At 39.3% G+C, this 19,240-nt stretch overlaps 1 protein-coding gene and 1 long non-coding RNA gene across 8 annotated transcripts in view; one reads left to right on the forward strand and one right to left on the reverse strand.

Moving 5' to 3' along the window:
* LOC309656471 overlaps positions 1 to 19,240 on the forward strand; it is a 518,263-nt gene that overhangs the window by 270,596 nt on the left and 228,427 nt on the right. The gene's annotated exons all lie outside the window — the stretch shown is intronic.
* Positions 1 to 19,240, reverse strand: part of TRDMT1 (tRNA aspartic acid methyltransferase 1) — a 71,013-nt gene that overhangs the window by 19,843 nt on the left and 31,930 nt on the right. For 5 of the 7 annotated variants that reach the window (XM_082452908.1, XM_082452909.1, XM_082452907.1 and 2 more), the window contains exon 2: positions 7,556 to 7,665. In XM_082452908.1, the coding sequence (XP_082309034.1) occupies positions 7,556 to 7,665 (110 nt within the window). Of the gene's footprint in view, positions 1 to 7,555; positions 7,666 to 7,772; positions 7,891 to 19,240 lie in introns of those variants that run through there. The other 2 variants (XM_082452910.1, XM_082452912.1) reach the window with 2 other exon arrangements.

Below are 19,240 nucleotides of genomic sequence, written 5' to 3' on the forward strand. Positions count from 1 at the left end.
GGCGATCCAGTGGTTAAGACTTTGCCTTCCAATGTAGGGGGTGCGGGTTCAATCCCTGATCAGGGAGCTAAGATTCCAAATGCCTTGGGGCCAAAAAACCAAAACAAAATAGAAGCAATATTGTAACAAGTTCAATAAAGACTTAATTTTCAGGCCTGACTACAGGCAACGAGGAGGGCTTCACCCAGCGGGTGTCAGGGGAAAGCCACTCTCCCCGCTCCAGACTTGGTGCAAGGCCAGCACCTTGCAGTCTCTGAGGGCAGGGCGGGTGCGAGCTCTCAGGCCCCGGCAGCTCATGCTCTTCATGTATTTGCATCCCTAGGTCTCTTTATCTGAGGCCTGGCACAGAGCCCTCTTCAGGCGCCACCCATTTCTGCCAAGGCCTCCGTCTAGGAGGAAGAGGGGAACCCTTGAAGATACTTCTCCCGCTGTGACTAACGCCTGCAGGGAGTGGCCCTTCTCACTCCCAGCCTTCTCACCGCTGCCCGCTCTCTCTCCCCCAATGCCAGGGGCTCCTCAACAGTGAGCTGACCCCCACGTCTGTGCTGATCACCCCACTTTCCAGCAGGATGCTGTCCCCTAGGGAAATGGAACAGGGGGCGTTGGCGTTTTCTCTGTTTTTTAGAGACTTGCTTTTCCCACCACAGCAAGTAATTAAGGCTTCACTCTTTCATTTTTGCCCTGTTGCTTTAATCAGCTGCTCTGACCCACGACAGCTCAGCTGAGCTCCTGACGACAACATTAAATAGTGTCCTAAAAATCTATAGCTTCATTTATCTTTCAAAGAATAGATATATTTTTTGAGTCTCACTTTTCCTTCCTACTCCAATTATATTATTATTCTTACACTGCAAAGATTTATAACATTTTCACCCTGCTTCCCAACCATTATTTCTTTCCTGACATGGCGGCTTTATTCCTGGGTTCTCCACTTTGATTCATCTCTTGCTTAGTTAGATTAAGTGATTGAGTCATTTTTTCAGTAAGGGTTCATGGGTACTACAGTTCATGAGTGGTTGGAGGTTTTATTTTAGGAATTTTTTTCATCTACTTCTGTTAATATTTTTGTCCCGTTTGTTTTATTGTCTTCTGTTTGCTATTCTGACATGACTTTCATTTCTATAATGGTTTTATTTTTCCCATCTTTTTTTTTTCTTCCCAGACCACTGATACTCTTCAAATCTATTGTCTTATTATTGTTTTTTGACCTCATGCATACATTTATTTGAGTTCTTGTTTTGAAGATATTGAGTTTTATTTAAGGTTTCAAGCTCATGGAGACATGTTTTTGTAATTTTCTTCTGCTTCTTAATATGATTTTTCTGTGTATATTCTGCTTTTTTGTTTATGTTACTTACTTCCTTTTAAAAGTACTATACTAGTATAGTCTCAAACTGGCTCCTTTCTAATTATTATGGAGATCACCTGAATCTAGAAGTTTGCTAAAAAGGCAAAAGAAAGAGCAGTAGCTCTATTCAGGTATTTGTCACCACACTTTCTGGGAAGAACCCACAAAGGTCTTTAACTTAAGACCATGCCTCTGTCCCTAACCCATGTTCTCGCATTTAGGATGAGCAGGAAGTTTGCAGAGGTTGCAATGATGCTTTCAGCCCAGTGATTTGGAATTTTTTAATGTCTCTTTTCTTGACTTTGAACAAGCAATTGCTGGGTCTGTTTTGCCTGCTCCCTTGTCCTTCTTTCCTTCTCAATTCTGCAAGGGACACAGAGAGGTCTGCATGCAATTTTGCCATCCTCATTCACTTGCGTCTCATCACCACTGCATTTGACACTACTCTTCCCAGTTTTCTTTTCTGCTTTGGTTTATGGCTAAATCCTATTTTCATCCATAATGGTTTCCCATCCCCTCTTTTCTTTTCTCTTCTTATTTCTATTAGGAAAAGAAATAGAGTTTTAGAAAAGAAATATCTTTTTTATGCCACAATCAGAAGTCCCAAAGAAAACTGTTTACAAGTCCAACTTATGCACTGAATAGTAAGTTCCTGAAGATAAAGACTATCTCTCAGTCATATTTGTGCTCCCTCTAAGGGCTCAATAACTTGCACGAAGTAAATGTTCAAATGATCAGAATATGTTGCTTTATGAAACTTAAAATCCCTGAAGTCTCTCATTACTCCTAAGTTCTCCATTAACCTTCCACCCTCTTTTTAAACATGACCCCCAATGTAGTTCTGATATATTTGACCTGGACATGGTACACTCTTTCCACGTCAGAACAGGGCTGAAGAGAACATCCTAGAAGAGACTAAAAGCCGCAGGAAGGTAGACTGTCTTTTGTCTTATAGACACCATTTTAATGAACTGATTCTCTCCTTTCAAATGACCTGGAGGTACCTCCATTCTTCCCTCTCCCTAGTGTTCTTATATCATATGCAAATAATACAATTTATTATCATCTATTAAAACTGGTACTGAAATAGAATTACCACTAGGAAAATGGACACAGATGTATTATTCTAAATGCCCCCAAATTTCTATTGGCATGTAGCTGGGAATGTCAGTCAGTCCCCAGATATGTAAAGTATTTCACAGTTTCTCTTAGAAGGCAAAACAGAAAGGAAGGTTAAGCTGTTGAACATAATGGGTGCTTTACTGAGATTGTGTTGTTTTTTTTTACTTTGTTTAGTGGGAGAAAACTCTTGCTGAATTGGACATTTGGCTGCATCAACTTTTAAATATTTACATTAAATTTAAATTTAGATTAATTTTTTTATAATAAAATAACTTTTGCTATCATACTCTATGTCAGAGAAATTCTGGAACCTAAATGCATATCATCTGCCTATTAGAGTCAATTCAAAGTTACTTTTTTGTAGGTATCTTTCTTCTGACCCCGAATTTATTTTTGCCCTACGTCCATGATGAGACGGGTAGACTGACAGTATTTTGCCTTGAAGTTTATGAAATGCATTGCTACCGGTGACTGGAAATATGATGTTGTCCCCATAGTCCTCCTCTCTATGATGCCCAGGGGGAAAGATATTCTGTTCTCAATAAGAGGGATAGATATTCTTCAACACATAAGTAGATTATTTCTACCTTTTGGATACCCAATCATAGAGCCAGGAAATGTTCCCATTTCATACTGGCTGAAAGAAAACTTAAAACAAATCTGTTGGGTAAACAAAATGTGGTATACCCATATAATGGAATATTACTCAGTCAGTAAAAGAAATGAAGCACTGACACATGCTAGAACATGGATGTATGGAAACATTATGCTAACTGTAAGAATCCAGACCAAAAAAAGCCACATATTATATGATCCCATTTATATGAAATGTCTAGAATAGTCAAATCCATAGAGACAGAAAATAGATTAGTGGTTGCCAGGGGTTGGGGGGAAGAAGAAATGGGGAGTGACTGGTAATGGCTACAGGATTACCTTTTGGGGGATGAAGACATTCTAGAATTAGAAAGTGGTAATGGTTACACAACTTTGTAAGTAAATGAAAAAAAAAAAGAAAACACTGAATTGTAGACTTTAAAACAGTGAACTTCACGGGATGTGAATTGTATCTCACTGAAAAAAAATCTGTGAGACTTCTGCTTCTGTCTGTGAGTTGTGTAAATAAACTAGAAAATTGGGAGAAATGTAATAACTGTTTTCAGATATTGGAATTGGACCACAGACACAGCAGGACGGCCATTCCTTAGAAAAGGAAAAAAAAAAAACTTGAAGATAATTCAACTTTCTGCCTAGAGATAATTTCCATACGGCAGTGAAGGGAAAGGAAATCCAAACTGTACCTGGTAATGTAGATGAGTTGAAGACAGAGGTTGGAGTTCAAGATCAAAGTGACTAGAATTTGCAGAGCAGAGTGCCAGACAAAAAGAAGCTGCACAGGGAAAGAGATACAGAAATCTGCATAACATTCCCCTTGAGTGTCTTGCTGAGTATCAACCTGTGCATGCATCAGGCAAAATGCCTTGAGGTAGGGCAAAGAACAACTGCTGGAAAAGGAACAATTACTGGGAAGTTGTAAGCCAAAAAAATTCCCAGATCTCAGGGCTAGCAATCATTTGAGTTAACATCCAGAGTAGCAAGACCTAGCTGAGTACATGGGGCATTTAATAGCAATCTAAGAAAGGTCATATATTGATAGTAAGATTAGACTAGCATTACAGTAAAGGCTACTCCAGATCCAGTTTGAAATGCTTAACAATAAGCCTCAAAAGAATCAAGATGATCTGAAATTAACTGCCTCTGAGAACAAAATCCAACAGTCCTTAAAAGATTACAGTAAGTGGCAAGACGGGAATAAAGACACAGACCTACTAGAGAATGGACTTGAGGATATGGGGAGGGGGAGGGGTGAGATGTGACAGGGTGAGAGAGTGGCATGGACATATATACACTACCAAATGTAAAATAGATAGCTAGTGGGAAGCAGCCGCATAGCACAGGGAGATCAGCTCGGTGCTTTGTGACCACCTAGAGGGGTGGGATAGGGAGGGTGGGAGGGAGGGAGATGCAAGAGGGAAGAGATATGGGAACATATGTATATGTATAACTGATTCACTTTGTTGTAAAGCAGAAACTAACACACCATTGTAAAGCAATTACACTTCAATAAAGATGTTTAAAAAAAAAAAAAAAAAAGATTACAGTAAACTCCAGCACTCAAAAATGTAAAACCTACAATGTTAGGCTCCTAATAAAAAATTACTACAATGCTAAGAAACATGATAATGTCTTATAGCAATTAAATAAATTAAATTCATAATTAAGAACCTTCCCACAACGAAAACTCCAGGCCCAGGTGGCTCCACTGATGAAATTCTATCATTTATAGAAGAACTGATACTTGTCCTTCACAAACTCTTACAGAAAATATAAGGCTATGTATAAATATAAAAACCATACAAATACATTATGAGGAAACTACAAAAGTCACCTATAAAGATAAACGCAAAAATAATTAACAAAATTTTAACAAGTGGGATGTAGCATAACATAAAACTGATGGTATATCATGACATGTAGGATTTAACCCAGGAATGCAATACTGACTTAACATTCAAAAAAGGAATTGATATGATCACCATATTATCAGAATACAAGGGAAAATGATATAATCATGTCAAAAGATGCAAAAAAAAAAAAAAAGCATTTGACAAAATTCAAAACCTGTTCATGATACAAATTCTCAGAAAACGAAATAAAAGGAAATTTCCTCAACTTGATAAAAGGCATCTATGAAAAATATACGACTCACATCTACAAAATGACTGAAAGTTCCCTCCTAAGATCTAGAAGAAGGCAAGGATGTCCACTGTCACACTTTTTATTCAACATTGTAAAGAACGTCCTAGACAATGCAATAAGGCAAGAAAAAAAGTCACACTGGTTGGAAGGGAAAAGTAAAACTCTTTTTTTCCTCAGGCAATATAACTGTACATGTTAAAAAATCCAAAAAAATCAATATTAAATTACCAGAACTAATAAGTCAATATAGCAGTCACAGGATACTAGGTCAATAAATAAAAATAAGTGTAAGACTAGTATACTAAATATCACAAAATATAGCTGATACAAATTAAAGAAGACCTAAATAAGTGAAGAGAGATACCATGTTCATGGATTGGAAGACTCTCTTTTATGAAGATATCAGTTCTTCCAAAACCAATCAGTGAAATTCCAATCAAAATATCTTTTTTTTTGTAGAAATTGGTAAGCTGATTCTGAAATTTACACAGAAATGTAAATGAGAGTGTAGCCAAAATAATCTTGAAAAAGAAAATCAGAAGTTTGAGAACTTACATCACCTGAATTCAATACATATTATAAAGCTATAATAACCAGTTTTATATGCACTTAGGAAAAAAAAAATGACCTCTACCTCAGACTACACACAAAAAGTAACTTTAACTGGGTCATAAACCTAAATGTAAAAGCCCAAACTATAAAACTTATAGAAGAAAACAGGAAAAAAATGGGGTAAACAAAGATTTCTTAGGACACATAAAAAGTGTCCAATAAAAAAAAAAAAGATAAGTAACTTCTGCACTTTGAGGAACACAGTTAAGGAAATGAAAAGACAAGTTACAGATTTGGAGAAAATATTTGTCATACATATTTCTGACAAACAACTTGAATCCAGGAAACTTAAACAACTCTTAAAACTAAATGATAATAGCACAAACATACCAAATAAAAACTGGGAAAGAAATTTCATCACGAAAAACATAGAAATGGACAATAAGCACATGAAAAAAATACTCAACATTATTAGTCACCAGGGAAACGCAAATTAAAATCACAATACCACTGTATGCTCACAAGAGTGGCTAATATTTAAAAGACTGACAACAGCAATTGTTGGTAGGGATGTGAAACAACTGAAACACTTAAACATTGATTGTGTGACTGTAAAATGGTATGAACACTATGGAAAACAGTTGGCATTTTCTCATAAAATTAAAGAAATTTGCCATATGATACAGCAATTCTACTCCCAGGTATATATCCACAAGAAGTAAAAACAAAGTCCACATAAAAACTTGTACATGAATATTCATAGCAACTTTTTTATAACAGTCAAAAACTGGAAACAATCTAAATGTCAAACATCATGTGACTGGATATACATTTTGTACTATGAAATATTCCACTGTACAGAATATCACTGAACAATAATGAAGAGCCAACTACAGATAGATAACAACAATGTGGGTAAATGCAAAAAAACATTACACTAAACAAGAGAAGTCATACTCAAAAAAATTACACTCATGATTCTATTTAGGGTATGACTAGAACTGGAAAATTTAATCTGTAATGACTGAAAGCAGATCAACAGTTGCCTGGGGTTGGGGTCAGAGACTGAGTAAAACAAGGCATTAAGGAACATTTTAGGGTGATGGATGTTTTAAGTCTCGATTGTGGTTACACAGTATATATTGGTCAAAATTCAAACTACACACTTACAATGAGGGCAGTTTATTGTATGTAAATTATGGCTTCATGAAAAATGTGTGTGTAAAATTTTTTATGACGTGAAATTGGGAGAAAAACACAATTTCATATTATTTTAAAAATAACAAAAGTGTTAAACACTTCTGCTGAGTTAATCACAGGCAAAACGGTATCTTTAACTTTGACTGGCTTCAACAAGAAGCATTCAACAAGTAATATCCAATCACTTTTTTTACTCTCTTTTTTTCACTCCTGCTATATATATATTGCACATGAGTAATGCTTAAAAATAAAGAATTAAGTAAAGTTTAATATCATTACAGAACCAAGAATTTAGAAGTCAAGCATATTCTTACATTTCAATTCTTTCTCTCAGAGACCAAAATATTGATCGTCTTTCTCTAAAGCTAGAAATTTTAAAAAAGGAAAAAAGGCAAAAAATAACATGCTGTCTTCTGACAGAATAAAAAATGTTAATCTAATTCCCTTCTCCTAAACTTTTTCATTTATATATGACTTATCTTCAAATGAAGACACCAGAAATCAGTATCTTACAGTATTCCTCAATTACATTTTCCTTGCTATATACAGACTTATTAAAACAATACTGTTACTCACTTCAATTGTCTTGGCCAGTAACGGTGTGTGAGGGAAATTATACTTGTATACTTCGTTAGCGACAGTGTTTACATCAACGGCAGCCACCACTTGTGCAGGTACACAGCTTTCTGTAATGATAAGTGGAATAACTTAAAAGGTAAAGTCCTTAACAACAATTTGTTCATCATAGAGAGAAGCCAAAATAATAACAGAATTTTGTAGTACATTTCCTCACTTCCTCAATTATCCGGCCAGATCTCAGGTTGTCAGTGGACAACAAAGCCAGGAGGAGCTAGGCGCGAAGTAGAATATTTATGTACCTCTGGTTCGTCTCTCTCAACAGCATTCTCATGCTAAAAATAAGATTTAAATATTTTAGTCATTATTTCTTATATTTGCTTTCCTTCCTCCATTAAGATAAACATTTATGAGTCGAATGGAAAGTTTTCCTGAATTAAAACAAACCAAAAATAGAAAAGTGAAGTACAGTAAGTCCCCTACATACGAACGAGTTCCGTTCTGAGAGCGCATTCATAAGTCCAATTTGTTCGTAAGTCCAGCAAAGGTAGCCTAAGTACCCAACTAACACAATCGGCTATATAGTACTGTACTGTAATAGGTACTGTACTGTAATACTTTTCACACAAATAATACATAACAAACAAACAAATGCAAAAAATAAAGAAAACATTTTTAATCTTACAGAACAGTTTCCATTGTTGTCACTTGGTGCTTCTTGGCAGTACCAGCTACATCACCGCTGCTTTTACACTTGCTTCAGGACATCTCAGCTTGAAATAGATACTGTACTACTGTACTCTATACAGTACTGTACAGTAAAGTACACATAAGCAGAACCACTTGTAGAGGATGCATGCATGTGACAATGTACGCCAGACAACGTGAACTAACTTACGTGATTGGACATGAGAACACACGTTCACATCTTTGAAAGTTCGCAACTTGAAGGTTCATATGTAGGGGACTTACTATATATTCTTAAAAGCCATATCACTTGGAAATTTATAAATAAATTAACTACCATTTTTTCCTCAACTTCTAACATTAATACAATGCTGCTTCCCAATACCACTGAAAATGCTTTTAGGTAAGTTTTGGTAAGTTTCAGGTATATTTGTTTTTCTTTTTTCTTTAAATAGCTTTATTGATATGCAACTCACATATCACAAAATTCACCTGTTGAAAGTTTAGGTACGTTTTTAAAGGAGGTGAAAAATTAATTGGTGTCCAAATGTAAAAAGCTCTCAGACTAAAAATTAAAAATTTTGACAGAGAGAAGGTGAGAAGAGTAAGAGAAATAAGTACAAGGGCATGTCTTCCTTCACTGCCTGTCTGTCTTGCTGCTAAAGAAAGGCATTTTTTCATAATGCTTTCAGATTCAGAGAATTTTGTCATAGTCTTTAAATGGCAGTCAAAATTTCAACCATGTAAACATAGCTGCTGTTATATTTTGCAATTATCACCCTCTTTGCACTTCTTCCCCAAACACATACAAACCCAATTATGTGTAAACCCTGTCCCAAATCAGTAGAAAATGTGGTTTTTAAAATAAAAGTATTTGAGACGTCTTAGGAAAATCATCAGAGAAAATGTTACAAAATTACATAGTAGCTCCAAATAGCTATTTCTTTTTTTTGTTTGTTTGTTTTTTTTTTTTTTTAGAGAAATTTTTTTTTTTTTAACATCTTTATTGAAGTATAATTGCCTTACAATGGTGTGTTAGCTTCTGCTTTATAACAAAGTGAATCAGTTATACATATACAATATGTTCCCATTTCTCTTCCCTCTTGCATCTCCCTCCCTCCCACCCTCCCCATCCCATCCCTCTAGGTGGTCACAAAGCACCGAGCTGATCTCCCTGTGCTATGCGGCTGCTTCCCACTAGTTATCTATTTTACATTTGGTAGTGTATGTATGTCCATGACACTCTCTTACCCTGTCACATCTCACCCCACCCCCTCCCCATATCCTCAAGTCCATTCTCTAGTAGGTCTGTGTCTTTATTCCCGTCTTGCCACTAGGTTCTTCATGGCCTTTTTTTTTTTTTTTCCCCTTAGATTCCGTATATATGTGTTAGCATACTGTATTTGTTTTTCTCTTTCTGACTTACTTCACTCTGTATGACAGACTCTAACTCCATCCACCTCATTACAAATACCTCCATTTCATTTCTTTTTATGGCTGAGTAATATTCCATTGTATATATGTGCCATATCTTCTTTATCCATTCATCTGTCGATGGACATTTAGATTGCTTCCATGTCCTGGCTATTGTAAATAGAGCTGCAATGAACATTTTGGTACATGACTCTTTTTGACCTATGGTTTTCTCAGGGTATATGCCCAGTAGTGGGATTGCTGGGTCGTATGCTAGTTCTATTTGTAGTTTTTTAAGGAACCTCCATACTGTTCTCCATAGTGGCTGTATCAATTTACATTCCCACCAACAGTGCAAGAGTGTTCCCTTTCCTCCACACCCTCTCCAGCATTTATTGTTTCTAGATTTTTTGATGATGGCCATTCTGACCGGTGTGAGATGATATCTCATTGTAGTTTTGATTTGCATTTCTCTAATGATTAATGATGTTGAGCATTCTTTCATGTGTCTGTAGGCCATCTGTATATCTTCTTTGGAGAAATGTCTATTTAGGTCTTCTGCCCATTTTTGGATTGGGTTGTTCGTTTTTTTGTTATTGAGCTGCATGAGCTGCTTGTAAATCTTGGAGATTAATCCTTTGTCAGTTGCTTCATTTGCAAATATTTTCTCCCATTCTAATGGTTGTCTTTTGGTCTTGTTTATGGTTTCCTTTGCTGTGCAAAAGCTTTTAAGTTTCATTAGGTCCCATTTGTTTATTTGTGTTCTTATTTCCATTTCTCTGGGAGCTGGGTCAAAAAGAATCTTGCTGTGATGTATGTCATCGAGTGTTCTGCCTATGTTTTCCTCTAAGAGTTTGATAGTGTCTGCCCTTACACTTAGGTCTTTAATCCATTTTGAGTTTATTTTTGTGCATGGTGTCAGGGAGTGTTCTATTTTCATACTTTTACATGTACCTGTCCAATTTTCCCAGCACCACTTATTGAAGAGGCTGTCTTTTCTCCACTGTATATGCTTGCCTCCTTTATCAAAAATAAGGTGCCCATATGTGTGTGGGTTTATCTCTGGGCTTTCTATCCTGTTCCATTGATCTATATTTCTGTTTTTGTGCCAGTACCAAACTGTCTTGATTACTGAAGCTTTGTAATATAGTCTGAAGTCAGGGAGCCTGATTCCCCCAGCTCCATTTTTCGTTCTCAAGATTGCTTTGGCTATTCGGGGTCTTTTGTGTTTCCATACAAATTGTGAAATTGTTTGTTCTAGTTCTGTGAAAAATGCCAGTGGTAGTTTGATAGGGATTGCATTGAATCTGTAGATTGCTTTGGGTAGTAGAGTCATTTTCACAATGTTGATTCTTCCAATCCAGGAACATGGTATATCTCTCCATCTATTTGTATCATCTTTAATTTCTTTCATCAGTGTCTTATAATTTTCTGCATACAGGTCTTTTGTCTCCTTAGGTAGGTTTATTCCTAGATATTTTATTCTTTTTGTTGCAATGGTAAATGGGAGTGTTTTCTTAATTTCACTTTCAGATTTTTCGTCATTAGTGTATAGAAATGCAAGAGATTTCTGTGCATTAATTTTGTATCCTGCTACTTTACCAAATTCATTGATTAGCTCTAGGAGTTTTCTGGTAGCATCTTTAGGATTCTCTATGTATAGTATCATGTCATCTGCAAATAGTGACAGCTTTACTTCTTCTTTTCCGATTTGGATTCCTTTTATTTCTTTGTCTTCTCTGATTGCTGTGGCTAACACTTCCAAAACTATGTTGAATAATAGTGGTGAGAGTGGGCAACCTTGTCTTGTTCCTGATCTTAGTGGAAATGGTTTCAGTTTTTCACCATTGAGGACAATGTTGGCTGTGGGTTTGTCATATATGGCCTTTATTATGTTGAGGAAAGTTCCCTCTATGCCTACTTTCTGCAGGGCTTTTATCATAAATGGGTGTTGAATTTTGTCGAAAGCTTTCTCTGCATCTATTGAGATGATCATATGGTTTTTCTCCTTCAGTTTGTTAATATGATGTATCACATTGATTGATTTGCGTATATTGAAGAATCCTTGCATTCCTGGGATAAACCCCACTTGATCATGGTGTATGATCCTTTTAATGTGCTGTTGGATTCTGTTTGCTAGTATTTTGTTGAGGATTTTTGCATCTATGTTCATCAGTGATATTGGCCTGTAGTTTTCTTTCTTTGTGACATCTTTGTCTGGTTTTGGTATCAGGGTGATGGTGGCCTCGTAGAATGAGTTTGGGAGTGTTCCTCCCTCTGCAATATTTTGGAAGAGTTTGAGAAGGATAGGTGTTAGCTCTTCTCTAAATGTTTGATAGAATTCACCTGTGAAGCCATCTGGTCCTGGGCTTTTGTTTGTTGGAAGGTTTTTAATCACAGTTTCAATTTCAGTGCTTGTGATTGGTCTGTTCATATTTTCTATTTCTTCCTGGTTCAGTCTCGGCAGTTTGTGCATTTCTAAGAATCTGTCCATTTCTTCCAGGTTGTCCATTTTATTGGCATAGAGTTGTTTGTAGTAATCTCTCATGATCTTTTGTATTTCTGCAGTGTCAGTGGTTACTTCTCCTTTTTCATTTCTAATTCTATTGATCTGAGTCTTCTCCCTTTTTCTCTTGATGAGTCTGGCTAATGGTTTATCAATTTTGTTTATCTTCTCAAAGAACCAGCTTTTAGTTTCATTGATTTTTGCTATTGTTTCCTTCATTTCTTTTTCATTTATTTCTGACCTGATCTTTATAATTTCTTTCCTTCTGCTGGCTTTGGGGTTTTTTTGTTCTTCTTTCTCTAATTGCTTTAGGTGCAAGGTTAGGTTGTTTATTCGAGATGTTTCCTGTTTCTTGAGGTAGGCTTGTATTGCTATAAACTTCCCTCTTAGCACTGCTTTTGCTGCGTCCCATAGGTTTTGGGTCGTCGTACCTCCATTGTCATTTGTTTCTAGGTATTTTTTGATTTCCCCTTTGATTTCTTCAGTGATCACTTCGTTATTAAGTAATGTATTGTGTAGCCTCCATGTGTTTGTATTTTTTACAGATCTTTTCCTGTAATTGATATCTAGTCTCATAGCATTGTGGTCGGAAAAGATACTTGATACGATTTCAATTTTCTTAAATTTACCAAGGCTTGATTTGTGACCCAAGATATGATCTATCCTGGAGAATGTTCCATGAGCACTTGAGAAAAATGTGTATTCTGTTGTTTTTGGATGGAATGTCCTATAAATATCAATTAAGTCCATCTTGTTTAATGTATCATTTAAAGCTTGTGTTTCCTTATTTATTTTCATTTTGGATGATCTGTCCATTGGTGAGAGTGGGGTGTTAAAGTCCCCTACTATGATTGTGTTGCTGTCGATTTCCCCTTTTATGGCTGTTAGTATTTGCCTTATGTATTGAGGTGCTCCTATGTTGGGTGCATATTTACAATTGTTATACCTTCCTCTTGTATCGATCCCTTGATCATTATATAGTGTCCTTCTTTGTCTCTTGTAATAGTCTTTATTTTAAAGTCTATTTTGTCTGATATGAGAATTGCTACTCCAGCTTTCTTTTGATTTCCATTTGCATGGAATATCTTTTTCCATCCCCTCACTTTCAGTCTATATGTGTCTCTAGGTCTGAAGTGGGTCTCTTGTAGACAGCATATATATGGGTCTTGTTTTTGTATCCATTCAGCCAGCCTGTGTCTTTTGGTGGGAGCATTTAATCCATTTACATTCAAGGTAATTATCGATATGTATGTTCCTATTCCCATTTTCTTAAATGTTTTGGGTTTGTTATTGTAGGTGTTTTCCTTCTCTTGTGTTTCTTGCCTAGAGAAGTTCCTTTAGCATTTGTTGTAAAGCTGGTTTGGTGGTGCTGAACTCTCTCAGCTTTTGCTTGTCGGTAAAGGTTTTAATTTCTCCATCGAATCTGAATGAGATCCTTGCTGGGTAGTGTAATCTTGGTTGCAGGTTTTTCTCCTTCATCACTTTAAGTATATCCTGCCACTCCCTTCTGGCTTGCAGAGTTTCTGCTGAAAGATCAGATGTTAACCTTATGGGGATTCCCTTGTGTGTTATTTGTTTTTTTTCCCTTGCTGCCTTTAATATGTTTTCCTTATATTTAATTTTTGATAGTTTGATTAATATGTGTCTTGGTGTGTTTCTCCTTGGGTTTATCCTGTATGGGACTCTCTGTGCTTCCAGGACTTGATCAACTATTTCCTTTCCCATATTAGGGAAGTTTTCAACTATAATCTCTTCAAATATCTTCTCAGTCCCTTTCTTTTTCTCTTCTTCTTCTGGGACCCCTATAATTCGAATGTTGGCGCGTTTAATGTTGTCCCAGAGGTCTCTGAGACTGTCCTCAGTTCTTTTCATTCTTTTTTCTTTATCCTGCTCTGCAGTAGTTATTTCCACCATTTTATCTTCCAGGTCACTTATCCTTTCTTCTGCCTCAGTTATTCTGCTATTGATCCCATCTAGAGTATTTTTAATTTCATTTATTGTGGTTTTCATCATTGCTTGGTTCCTCTTTAGTTCTTCTACGTCCTTGTTAAATGTTTCTTGCATTTTGTCTATTCTATTTCCAAGATTTTGGATCATCCTTACTATCATTATTCTGAATTCTTTTTCAGGTAGACTACCTATTTCCTCTTCATTTGTTAAGTCTGGTATGTTCTGACCCTGCTCCTTCATCTGCTGTGTGTTTTTCTGTCGTCTCATTTTGCTTATCTTACTGTGTTTGGGGTCTCCTTTTCACAGGCTACAGGTTCGTAGTTCCTGTTGTTTTTGGTATCTGTCCCCAGTGGCTAAGGTTGGTTCAGTGGGTTGTGTAGGCTTCCTGGTGGAGGGAACTAGTGCCTGAGCTCTGGTGGATGAGGTTGGATCTTGTCTTTCTGGTGGGCACGTCCACGTCTGGTGGTGTATTTTGGGGTGTCTGTGGCCTTATTATGATTTTAGGCAGCCTCTCTGCTAATGGATGGGGCTGTGTTCCTGTCTTGCTAGTTGTTTGGCATAGGGTGTCCAGCACTGTAGCTTGCTGGTCGTTGAGTGAAGCTGGGTCTTGATGTTGAGATGGAGATCTCTGAGAGATTTTTACCGTTTGGTATTACGTGAAGCTGGGAGGTCTCTTGTGGACCAGTGTCCTGAAGTTGGCTCTCCCACCTCAGAGGCACGGCCCTGATGCCTGGCTGGAGCACCAAGAGCCTTTCATCCACACGGCTCAGAGTAAAAGGGAGAAAAAATAGAAAGAAAGAAAGAAAGAAAGAAAGAGGCTATAATATAGTGAAGTAAAATAAAGCTATTGTAAAGCAAAGCTATACAGACAAAATCGCACCCAGAAGCATATACATATACACTCACAAATAAAGGAAAAGGGGAAAAATTAATATATCCTGCTCCCAAAGTCCACCTCCTGAATTTGGGATGATTCGTTGTCTATTCAGGTATTCACCAGATGCAGGCACATCAAGTTGTTTGTGGAGTTTTAATCCGCTGCTTCTAAGGCTGCTGGGAGAGATTTCCCCTTATCTTCCCTGTTCGCACAGTTCCTGGGGTTCAGCTTTGGATTTGGACCCGCCTCTGCGTGTAGGTCGCCTGAGGGCGTCTATTCCCCGCACAGACAGGACGGGGTTAAAGGAGCAGCTGCTTCGGGGGCTCTGGCTCCCTCAGGCCGCGGGGAGGGAGGGGTACAGAGGAGGCGGGGTGAGCCTGCGGCGGCCGAGGCCGGCGTGACGTTGCACCAGCCTGAGGCGGGCAGTGCGTTCTCCCGGGGAAGTTGTCCCCGGATCACGGGACCCTGGCAGTGGCGGGCTGCACAGGCTCCCGGGAGGGGCGATGTGGAGAGTGACTTGTGCTCACACACAGGCTTTTTGGAGGCGGCAGCAGCAGCCCCAGCGTCTCACGCCCGTCTCTGGGGTCCGTGCTGATCGCCGCGGCTCGCGCCTTTCTCTGGAGTTCGTTTAGGCGGCACTCTGAATCCCCTCTCCTTGCGCGCCGCGAAACAAAGAGGCAAGAAAAAGTCTCTTGCCTCTTCGGCAGCTGCAGACTTTTTCCCGGACTCCCTACCAGCCAGCTGTGGTGCGCTAACCCCTTCAGGCTGTGTTCACGCCGCCAGCCCCAGTCCTCTCCCTGCGATCCAACCGAAACCGGAGCCTCAGCTCCCAGCCCCGCCCGCCGAGCAGCCAAGCCTCTCGGGCTGGTGAGTGCTGCTCGGCGCCGAGCCTCTGTGCGGGAGTCTCTCCGTTTTTTTCCTCTGTGCCCCTGTTGCTGTGGGGTCTGCGGTGATCGCCGCGGCTCGCGCCCTTCTCTGGAGTTCGTTTAGGCGGCGCTCTGAATCCCCTCTCCTTGCGCGCCGCGAAACAAAGAGGCAAGAAAAAGTCTCTTGCCTCTTCGGCAGCTGCAGACTTTTTCCCGGTCTCCCTCCCAGCCAGCTGTTGTGCGCTAATCCCTTCAGGCTGTGTTCACGCTGCCAGCCCCAGTCCTCTCCCTGCGATCCAACCGAAACCGAAACCGGAGCCTCAGCTCCCAGCCCCGCCCGCCCCGGCGGGGGAGCAGACAAGCCTCTCGGGCTGGAGAGTGCTGCTCGGCGCCGAGCCTCTGTGCGGGAGTCTCTCCGTTTTTTTCCTCTGCGCCCCTGTTGCTGTGGGGTCTGCGGTGATCGCCGCGGCTCGCGCCCGTCTCTGAAGTTCGTTTAGGCAGCGCTCTGAATCCCCTCTCCTCGCGCCCCAGGAAACAAAGAGGGAAGAAAAAGTCTCTTGCCTCTTCGGCAGCTGCAGACTTTTTCCCGGACTCCCTCCCGGCTAGCTGTGGTGCACTAACCCCTTCAGGCTGTGTTCACGCCACCAACCCCAGTCCTCTCCCTGCGATCCGATCGAAGCCCGAGCCTCAGCTCCCAGCCCCGCCCGCCCCGGCGGGTGAGCAGACAAGCCTCTCGGGCTGGAGAGTGCTGCTCGGTGCCGAGCCTCCGTGCGGGAATCTCTCCGCTTTGCCCTCCGCACCCCTGTGGCTGCGCTCTCCTCCGTGGCTGCGAAGCTTCCCCCCTCTGCCACCCGCAGTCTCCGCCCGCGAAGGGGCTTCCTAGTGCGTGGAAATCTTTCCTCCTTCACGGCTCCCTCCCACTAGTGCAGGTGCCGTCCCTATTCTTTTGTCTCTGTTATTTCTTTTTTCTTTTGCCCTACCCAAGTACGGGGGGAGTTTCTTGCCTTTTTGGAGGTCGGACGTTTTCTGCCAGCGTTCAGTGGGTGTTCTGTAGGAGCAGTTCCACGTGTAGATGTATTTCTACTGTATCTGTGGGAAGGAAGGTGATCTCCGCGTCTTACTCTTCCGCCATCTTCCCGAGGACCCCCAGCTATTTCTTTAATAACCATTTCTGTTCATAGTTAAATTAGGCAGCCCAAATATCAAAAAATGAAAAAGAAAAATATTAGGATGTGAGGAGCTAGGCTTCATGCAGCAGGCACCTGGAAATAAAACCCGTATCACAGAAGATGGGGCAAGGAGGGAAGCTCACACACATTCAGAAAACAACCACAACCCTACACTGAGGCCTGGAAAAGATAATGCCAGAGAGAAAACAGGGTTTAAATGTGTCTAAGTAAATATTTACTACATGTGTACTACTAGGCTCAAGACTCTGGGCTAGGACCAGTTATCTTCTAGGTACCCTGCTGTCTTGTATGCAGGTCACTGGAACTTCAAGGTCCAGTTAGTAATATCATAGGCAGCTGCCTCTAAGTGAGTTTAAATTCAATAACTAGTTTACTTGCCTTTGTATAAAGTCAATTTAAGTTCTAAATTATATCTTTGTCAAAGGCATCAGAGAGATCTTGAAACATAAATCAAGGTTTTTAAACAAACTAACAAAAATTAGTATATAAGGATCTATTTGCAAAATCACAAACCTTATAATCCAGGTCAAGAACTATACAACTACTAATCATTTTAAGAGAGCTCAGAATTAAATAACTTCACTGAACTATTCTACTGTTTTGCTAAATAAGATATGTTGTAATTAGCATGATGCTTGTCTTTCTGTTATATATATAGCAATCTGGGATTGCCTGGAGTTAGTTCATATGATTTTTCTCCTTTTTCAGGCTGAATGAAAATCCACAGTAATGTGCCAAATCTGTACCATAATCAATAATTAATTTTATGTTCTTGTATTATGTGCCTGGAAGACATAAAAACTAATAAAACTCAACTGCCAAATGAGTGTTTTATGTGGTGATGAAAGAACTGATGAACCGAAAATTCTTTCTCAGGAAACAATAGATTTTTAAAGTCAATAAACAAGTGCGCTGTTTGCACATATTTTAGACTGTTATAAAAAAGGATCTACCGCATAACCTAAAAGTTATGTCCATGATGAAAAATAAACATACTAAGACCTTACTGACACTAATTCAACCTGCCTTTTCAAAACAGACTGTTTTGGGGTATGAGCGTGTAACCAAGGAAAAAGTTGAACTTATAAATAACGCTCTTAAAATCAAGCCTTTCAATTCTATCAAAATCTTAAATTGAGCTCCAAAGACAAGTTGTTTTGATATTTCTTACTGTACACTTTAAATCTATGGTCTCCAAAAATCTTTGTTAAGCTGCATACACAGATTTTGAAAATGTTTAACTAAAAATAACCAAACAAATATAATTCAACAGATTTTTGCCTAAGTGAGCTCCATCACTTAAGTGATCCAGGAGTAGTAATTCTCAAAGGGGAGAGAGAATTGGGGAAATGGGATCCATAGGATCTTCCGGGGAAGTAGAAGGAGAGGATGGGTTTTCAGCACTTTGATCTATTGCTTTCCCTGGATTTTATTCATGGTATTTCAGTTATTATTCTGGACTGCATATTTATCAACAAAAAGCATAGGTACTAAGACATTCCAGTTAGAGAAATGCAACATAAATGATTTTAAAGGATTGTCAGATTAGATCTACAAGAAAAGGTTAAGGGGTAGCATACTCCCATTTATATGAGACCTAAACTAAAAAATGGTAGATTTAGTTATGTCAAGAGAGACTTCTAGGTGAAATGTTAGAACTGTCACGTAAAATGAAAATTGGTTCAAGATAGAGGAGTAGAAGAACGTGCGCTCACTCCCTCTTGCGAGAGCACTGGAATCACAACTAACAGCTGAACAATCATTGACAGGAAGACACTGGAACTCACAAAAAAGATACCCCACATCCAAAGACAAAGGAGAAACTGCAGTGAGATGGTAGGAGGGGCGCAATCACAATAAAATCAAATCCCATAACTGCTGCGTGGACGACTCACAAACTGGAGAACACTTATACCACAGAAGTCCACCCACTGGAGTGAAGGTTCTGAGCCCCACGTCAGGCTTCCCAACCTGGGGGTCCAGCAACGGGAGGAGGAATTCCCAGAGAATCAGACTTTGAAGGGTAGCGGGATTTGACTGCAGGACTTCGAGAGAATTGGGGAAACAGAGATTCCACTCTTGGAAGGCACACACAAAGTAGTGTGTGCATCAGGACGCAGGGGGAAGAAGTAGTGACCCCATAGGAAACTAAACCAGACCTACCTGCTAGTGTTGGAGGGTCTCCTGTAGAGGCGG

The sequence above is a fragment of the Balaenoptera physalus genome (genome assembly GCF_965194825.1).
Source record: "Balaenoptera physalus genome assembly, chromosome: 2".
Lineage (NCBI taxonomy): Eukaryota > Metazoa > Chordata > Mammalia > Artiodactyla > Balaenopteridae > Balaenoptera > Balaenoptera physalus.